The following is an 8,479-nucleotide window of genomic DNA, read 5'->3' on the forward strand; positions in this document are numbered from 1 at the left end:
TTATGTGGTTATGCTTTAATAGATAAGATAAAATGAGATATTCAAACCTTGGGTACCACATATAATTATTTTTCTATGTTAAGTACCTACAGGCAGATCGTGAGTAATCCTCCTCATTCACTTTTAACATTTGTAGGAAAGCTGTGCTACAAAAATGTTTTCTGGAAAGAATAAGAAGAAGGAAAAATCTGGGTAAGCACATTTTATTCCTTTATTAAGAGTTGGTTTTCAATTGATTACAAACATACTTCAGAATATCTTTTCGGTGGTAGTTGAAACCCGCGTAGCCTAGTATAGACACTAAAAATGTTAAAACTGGGAAAAACGGTACAACAATACATGTATTGGGTATTTTCTTATTATTGCCTCCACAAAAATCCTGGTGTAAATAAGTACATATAACTCAAATTTATTTTCAAGTTATTAATATCTGAAATTTTACGTTCGTTAATTATATTTACATATATCCATGAATTCTTTTTTTTGGCAAAGAATGAAACTATTATTGTGCAATATATTATTTTAGAATTCAAGCAATCTGTCATTTCCTAGAAAAAATTTATCGATGAGTAGATAATCTCGGGAAAAAAGGAACAATAAACTTAATTCTAAAAGTTTTAGATTTTATTGCGGATATTGTTTTATCGTGTTTTGTTATAATACCTACACATTTGTGATTTGCAGTATTATTACTCGTTATATATGGGTATAAATTTATTTATTTAAGTGGTATGTTGTAAAAAATGCATACCGTAACAGGTCTTAACTGGCTTTTAGGTAATGTCAAGTCGGCCTGTCACTTTGAATGAATTTATTTGAATTGAACCTTTCCTTAAATGTCCAAACTATCAGAATAAAGTTATATGTTTAAATATATAAATTATTTTCCACCTTTATTATTTTTGAAATGTTTGTGTTCTAATAATGAATTGTGCTTCATTTTGGCCTAATGGTTCCGCAATTCTAATTGCAATTCGCCAATAGCCACCGAAAATATTGATGTTATGGTGGGGAGCAGATACCTCATTCGCGTTAGTTTTATAAAAAAAATACAAAGGTTAATTTTTCAAAGGTTGTTTATATAATATAAAATATCTTCGATTGAACAGAATATCCCATATTTTAAATGGAACACTAGATATATTATTTCATTTTTGGATTTTTGCGAAGATTTCTTGGTACGTTTCTTAATTAATTTCTAATAAATATCTTAACTATTTCGAATTTTTTAAAAAATGTATTCATTGTGAACACAGGAAAACTTTGTGAACTTTTTGTTGGTTGAACCAATTATGACCGGCATATTGGCGGCGGTAAACGCGCCTATATGGTAAACGGAAACCTAGAAAAAATATTTCAAAACTGACGTTTGAATTACAGGGTGTCCGAAATTCATCAACCATTTACATCATTTGTAAATTTATAAAACTTAGTTATTTCAAATAGAATTGTACGAGTATTATTCTATGCTTTCATGCACAATCTAATTACCTACGTCTATTAACTATGCCTTTTCCATATTTCTATTTTCAACGTAATAGTATATTATACAACCAGTGCGGTTAGCGACAGTTTACCAAATGTGTTGCATACTATACTTTTTTTAGAACTAGTTTTTGGGTACATTTTTGCAAAATAACACGAATACATTCGCTGACAGCCGTCAAAATTGACAAACGTCAAAATTCCAGATTCCAGATTTTAAATGGAGCACTCTACACATATGTTATTACATTTTTCTATTGCTCGGAAAATTCTACGCATATTTCATGTATAATATTCCCTAGTTCACCACCAATTTTTAGAATTACCTTATTTAGAATTCAAAATTATGGTAATTCGCTGCAAAGTTTTATATTCCGACTATTTATAATTCATTATTTGTTAAACAGGACTTTAATTGAAATTAGAAAGCAAGAAAAGCTCAAACCAATATGATATGTTTGGTTTTGAGTTTAATAATCAGACCCTTAGTTTTTTAATTAATCTAATTATTTGGGAAACGTTTATTCGAGAAAACTTCATTTCTCTTCCATGGTCCTTGTCTTGAAATAGAATTTAGTAATAGCTAGAGTAAAAAGTAATAATACATTTTCTTTATGGAATATGACTACTACGCTACGTACGGCCAAAGTCAACTTTTGTTTTTCTTATGTCCGCCATATTGAATTTCTACATTTTCACAATCCTCCTTAAAAACGCTTTTCAACCATGTGTAACACATTTATGTTTCGTTAAGATAAATCCAGAAAAATAACAACAATATAATTTAATATCGCCGCGTTTATCATGCACAGCTCGTGAAGTGAGGTGGGGATTTAACGTAAGATTTGTTACCCATAAAATTGGATCATATTCTTTCCATGATAATTTAAATTCTGAGAGAACCTGAGATGGCTTGCGAGATCTCCAGACATATCACCCCTTGATTTCTTTTTATCGGTTGACCTCAGAAATCAAGTATACAGTAGCTCATATGGGAACGGAGAATTAAGAGAAGCTGTTGACAGTGACTAATTTTATTGTAAAATGCTGTGAATTTTCTTCGTTTTTTTCATGCGTTAAGGAAGTAAAAAATCTTTAAAGGTATTTTGCTGACTTCTTTTCTCGATTTTATTGACTCCCATCTTTTTTACTCATTATTTAAACGTGTTTAAAAATTAAATTTTTGTTATTTTTCCGAATTTATTTTGACCAAATGTGTTCATATGGTTGAAAAGCATTTTTACAGAGGATTGTGAAAATGTTCAATATGGCGCCCATGATAAAAACAAAAGTTGACTTCGGCCGTTCGCAAAATAGTAGGCCTATTTTTTTACGCCATTTCTAGCATCGCATTAACCTTTTACCCATATTCTGAAAATTTTAACATTTCACCTCCTGTAATGAGGAAAATATTGTGGTTTTTCACAAATGGATATTTTGCGTTTTCACCCTTTATCTACGTAAAGGTATCGATTTAAAATAAAACGTAGCTAGATTATTTTTTGGCATATACATACGCTACTTTACGTCCATTTGTATCTTACAGTGTCCGATATCCTTATGTACTGGACACCCTGTTTATGATGTTGATAAATTTCAAATAAATTAGTTATTTACTTAAAAAAATAACATGCATCGCATTCCATAAACATTGTCGGGGCTGAGTCTATATTTAATTCTACTAAAACCTAAGTATTTAAGTCTTTAACTTCGTTGGCCACGGTCGGCTATTTCTGGTATTTGGACACGTCACACGTTACTCACTGAATGTATTTGCGCTAGTTTCGCAAAAATGTACCCAAAAACTGTAGCAAAGAATAGTATGCCCAAGACGATGAACTTCTTCGAACACTTTTTTATTAAACATTCCTCCGCTACGCCACGTTCGTGCAAAATCAATCAATCTAAAATTTATCAAACTTGTTGATGATACTCTTAAACAAAAACCTACATAACACTATGCTTATTCGCGAAATTTTGTTATAGAAATTCTTCTTCTGTTTATGCAGAAAAAACTTCAGTGAAGAAAGGTAATGATGGGGTTACCACGACAATTTTCCATAGGTATGTATATTTACTACTTTGCTTTGCTGACTTATTCTTTTAGTTTCTCTATTAGTCAAAGTTTTCTTGCCGATGTTAGCAAGACTATGTATAGGGTGTATAATATAGGACGTGAAACGAAAAATATGCGTGTCTCAGCTCTGTAAATTATTAGTAAAGTTTAATGTTACCCCCCCCCCCCCCCCCTCCCCAATTTAAAATCATCAAATCATTTTATACAGGGTGGCTCAAAAAAGCATGGCTAATAAAATATTTTTTATTAATAGTATACTGTGCCGAACGATATACCGTTTTTACGACAAAATCCGGTATTTAAATTTGGTAATTTTTTATGGAGGTCTAACCACAGGCCTACCTCGCTTGGATTTCTCTTTGTAACAGTCAATAAATAGATACGCATTTCCACAATGACGTTCCATAACCGTACTTGTTGACGTAAGTTGATTGTGAGATTCCTCGATTATTAGTCCATGTAGTGAAAAATCCATTCAACAAAACGGAATAATGTTAGTATTTTGTAAGAAATAAATTGTAATAAAATTGATATGGTATCTCAATAAAAATGGCACACCGAGTTTGGAAAAACAATTGAATAACAGCAAGTTGGTAACAGTTACTACAAACACAAGACCGAATAACTCCAAAGCTTCGACGGCTAAGAAAATACTGTTTCATAATACTGACAGCATACTCCGATTTAAAAAACCCCCACAACAAAGCAAACTGGGAAAACGTCCGTTGTAAATCATTTATCTACATAAGATTTTGTATTGCTTTCCTAGGAAAATATTTTAGAGTCATTATGTGAAACCCTTAAGTTTAAGCTTCCTCAATTGTTATTAATATAAGAGATCAACCTATCTAAATGGCAAATTGAACTTGAAATCGAGCAACCTCAAGTCGGGACTGTTTTAGGAAGATTTATAAAAAGCTCAGTAATATGAATTAATATAACAGTTTAATCAAAGAAAATTTTTCTGCTCTTGAAATACAACAGTCCACCCGGCACAGTTCTTGTCGTCTAACATCTTAAATACGGCCCTGACTTGTGGCACACGGGCCGAAAACAATGGTCCCTTCCGCTTTACAGCACGCGGGTCTTAAACTCATTTTAATTTTTTGGTTATTTTAATTTTTCTAAAGAATAGCGTTCACGCATGCAAAAAAAAAATACGATAGCGCCATTATTTTTTAAGCTAACGTAAAAGATATATGCAACGCAATTTGAATTAGATGCTACAGGGTATTTCAAAATCTAGGAATATATTTGGGTCATTTTTAATTGAAAAATCTCGATTGTATTATTATTTTTTCTGAAATATCTTACAAAAACCTACAACTCTTATTAAGAATGTCCTATATCTATTTTTAATACTTTGCGAGTTATTTTTACTTTTCTAATATTTATCCTTCTTTCTGTCTAAGACTCTTGCTCTTGCTTGTTGACTTTGACAAAACTATTAGTCAACAGGACTCCGTTAAAATTAAAAAATGAACAGCAATTTTGTTAAAAATAACGGCCAAATTTTAAATTCACAGAAAAAGCAAAAAATTTTTACTTAACTTACTTACTACAAATTAACTTTATCTTAACTTATTTTTAATTATTATTATGTCGCAAAAATCTGTCCTTATACTTGGATATACAAGTTTAGTCTTTTTCGTATATTTTCTTGTACGTTCCTTATCATAAACGGTGTTATTCTCCTGCACGCGTCCCGAATCCTATTTTCCATATCTTTTCCATAACTGTAAAGTGTTTTATTTCACACCACACATTAAGTGACCAATGGTTTTGGTTTTGTACTTCCCGTACTCAGAACTGTTCAATAGTAATGCATGTTATGACGATTAACGGCACCATTACTACGAAAAGTAGCTTCATCTATTCATTTATAACGGTGCAGAAGTTTACCCTGTCTTCAAAATCATAACCCAGAAATTCTTGGTGAAGTTCCATATAGAGGGATGATATTTGTGTTTCCCAGTGTTGCGAAAAAGTAGATTGGAATATTGGGATTGGTCACTGATCCGAGCATTATCTTGAACTTTTTTCCAATTCTTTTTCTTCATACCACTAGTAGCTAACCATTCCATTCTACACTGTGTTATTATCCCAAGTTAAACTAAACAGTAGTTTGGGTATTAAATACTAATTTTGGTTCTTGCAGGTCATCGTCTCAAATATTCTCATCCACTGTCAAAGAAGAAAGAAGCGTTAGCTTTTCACGAGGTAAACACCAGCTTGCAATTGGTTTATTTCAGGAGTTGTAATGTTTTTATTCAGCAGGTGTCACAGATCTGGCAGAGTTAACTTCAAAATTAAACTTGGAATACAAACCAATCGCATCAAGCAGTGCATTTGGTGCTAGCAGTTCCAGATATCCCTACCTTACTAACAACAATATACTTCAACCCACACAAATAGATGCTAAAGCATTTACCCATCGTCCTCTCCCTCTTTCCCAGGGAAGCAACACGTTTCCTACAAATACTACTTATCGAACAGCGTTCGGTGGAACCACTACGGCTACTTACCCGTCAAGGCATAGTACTTCACCGTATATTTCTGCGCAGAACGCACCAGTTTCCACGCATGGTTAGTTGCTTTTGGCTTTGCTTCACCTATGATTAAACCATTCATCATTCTTAATAAAATTATTTATTCACTTTACGCTCGCAAAACATTTGGAACAGTTTTTGCAACAAAAAATATTTTGATTAATTTTGTGTTTCAAAGCCCAGTCTCAACCAAACATCGTTTCTTCACTAATTCCCGCGTATCCCAATAGTTGCCCGAAGAGGGGACGTGCATTGATAATAAACAATATTAAGTTCGGAGGTAAGACCAACGAGCAAAGAAAAGGCGCTGAGAAAGATCATGAAGACCTTCAGAAGTTATTTAGAGCTCTGAATTTTGACGTCGTAGCCCACAAAAATTTAAAGTCACATGTAAGTTTTTAATTTGTTCGGAATATTGATCCCTGCAGTTTGTAATTTTGTTGAATGGTAGGAAATGATGAAAGCCATCAAAAACTTCAGGGCTTTGTCTTTTAAAAAGTACGATATGAGCGTTGTGGTGATGATGAGCCACGGGACCAACAAAGACTCGAAGGGAAATTCAATTAGTGGCGGTTACACCGAAATTTTCGGGGTGGACGACGTCGGTTTGCCCATAGACAGTGTTCTTGATGAATTCTCTATTCAGAATTCGAAACAGTTGTTGGGAAAACCGAAAATATTTATAATTCAATGCTGCAGGTTGGTGATCTAATAAATTTCGGATGCGTACTCGAACATGTTGTTTTAGGGGCAGTTTGGATGAGTCTTCTATAACAGTAGACGCGGCGCCTATAAGGAAGGTTGTTAAAGCGCATGCCGACATGTTGATAGCATTTTCTACACTTCCAGGTAAATAAGAAAAATTGTGAAAACGATGACTTTTTGGTATAATATAAAGAGTTACGGGGGTTTCATGTTTTCTATTTAATAATAATCGTGCCTTTTTTAAACAACATAGTGCATTTTAAAAATGCATAATTTGAAACATTGTCTGCTGGTATTGTATGCCAGCGTGAATAATTTTGGAAGAAAAGAGTGATGAATTTCGGCATATTCCTTAAAAATATAGAATACGTACAACATAAACTAAAATAATAAATAAATGCCGTTTACCACACTTGTTGCATAATATACCATTAACTCAACGAGCAGTGATTTGATAATAAGGTTTATAAATTTTAATTCATTACTTTAAATCGGATCGCTGCCAATTCCGTTACTAAAGTACTGGAAATGCTCGAAATGACTCAAGATAGTGTTTAATGAACCTGACGTTTAAAATAACACTTCGCGTACGTCTGAGCAGTGCATATTTTTTAGAATAGGGAGTAAAAAATAATAATTTAATTTAAAGTAAAGATATTTGACAATAGATTTTACATCCCAAACAATCTCTTTAAATGAAACGACATATCTTTCAAGTTTTTACTTACTTTACTTAAGTTTCTCTCCAAGTCTGCCTTTTGTGCAAAGTCGGTTTCTTGTTATAGAGAATCAAAATGTTATTCAAGATGAATTAAACCCACGTTACAATAAAATTCTTGTGTTTTGGAAACATCATTCAATCATTGGTGCATTGTTTGCTTTAATATGGCAATTACTGCCAATAATTTTAAAACTAATTGATTTTTTCAGGATTCGTTTCTAACCGTGATCCAGTGAAAGGAACGTGGTACATTCAAAGTATCTGCGACATATTTTACAGATATCATAAAACTTTCCATGTTGAAGAGATGCTGAAATTGGTCGATGTGGAGCTTTCCAAGAAACATCCGGATTACACACAGACCTCTACGTATGAAAGCAGGGGCTTTAAGAAGTGCTACCTGCATCCAAGAGATCAGTAACCAAAATTATAAGTGAAAGCCGGATTGACCTTAAAGTTGCATTTTTTTGCACTTTCACTTTACTGTATTAATTGAATATAAGTGATTTTTTGTCACCTTTAGGATGATCCGGCAGTAAAAAACATATGCTGTGTATGATAGAGAGTACCTGGTCCGTTAGGATATATTGGCTGTGTATAAAGAAATCTACGCTTGACTTTGGGTGTTAGTCGTTGTTGACTGCCCACGGAATTTCAAATAAGTTATTAATGTTGTTTGTCAGAGCTGAACGAGACGGATTTACAGAAAGTATTAATTGAATGCTTCAATACATTCACACATACATAGAATAGAGAAATGAGTTGTCCTAAGCCCAGTTCTGTTAAGATTTTTTAATTTTTTTTTATATGTGCGGGGCGATAGTTTTTGTTATCATCGTTCCACTGTTTTTTATTTAAAATTATGATTTTGATGTTTTTAAGTACGATTAAGTACATAGTTTTCAAGTATAGTAATATTTTAAATAAATCAACATGCTTTAA

General features: G+C 32.7%; 1 protein-coding gene across 3 annotated transcripts; it reads left to right on the forward strand.

Annotated features, from left to right (window-relative positions):
• Nucleotides 1-18: 18 nt before the first annotated feature.
• Nucleotides 19-8,479, forward strand: LOC132703312 (caspase-7-like). Of its 3 annotated transcripts, XM_060672483.1 has the most exons (9): nucleotides 19-77; nucleotides 137-192; nucleotides 3,472-3,549; nucleotides 5,721-5,782; nucleotides 5,837-6,148; nucleotides 6,290-6,501; nucleotides 6,563-6,810; nucleotides 6,860-6,960; nucleotides 7,747-8,479. In XM_060672483.1, the coding sequence occupies exons 2-9, from the start codon at nucleotides 155-157 to the stop codon at nucleotides 7,956-7,958; spliced, it is 1,263 nt and encodes a 420-aa protein (XP_060528466.1). In that variant the 5' UTR covers nucleotides 19-77; nucleotides 137-154; the 3' UTR covers nucleotides 7,959-8,479. The 3 variants fall into 3 exon arrangements, with proteins under 3 accessions (XP_060528466.1, XP_060528465.1, XP_060528467.1); XM_060672482.1 differs by having other exon boundaries at nucleotides 20-192; XM_060672484.1 differs by having other exon boundaries at nucleotides 20-192; nucleotides 5,840-6,148.

This window comes from Cylas formicarius, unplaced genomic scaffold, assembly GCF_029955315.1.
Source record: "Cylas formicarius isolate icCylForm1 unplaced genomic scaffold, icCylForm1.1 PGA_scaffold_6__28_contigs__length_40554024, whole genome shotgun sequence".
NCBI classification, from domain to species: domain Eukaryota; kingdom Metazoa; phylum Arthropoda; class Insecta; order Coleoptera; family Brentidae; genus Cylas; species Cylas formicarius.

What these genes read in the sequence shown, in the direction of transcription:
- LOC132703312 (XM_060672483.1), top strand. Translation starts at nt 155, where the DNA reads ATGTTTTCTGGAAAGAATAAGAAGAAGGAAAAATCTGG. An exon ending in ACCACGACAATTTTCCATAG is followed by an intron (nt 3,550 to 5,720) that starts GTATGTATATTT and finishes TGGTTCTTGCAG; the next exon opens with GTCATCGTCTCAAATATTCT. An exon ending in ACAAAAATTTAAAGTCACAT is followed by an intron (nt 6,502 to 6,562) that starts GTAAGTTTTTAA and finishes GTTGAATGGTAG; the next exon opens with GAAATGATGAAAGCCATCAA.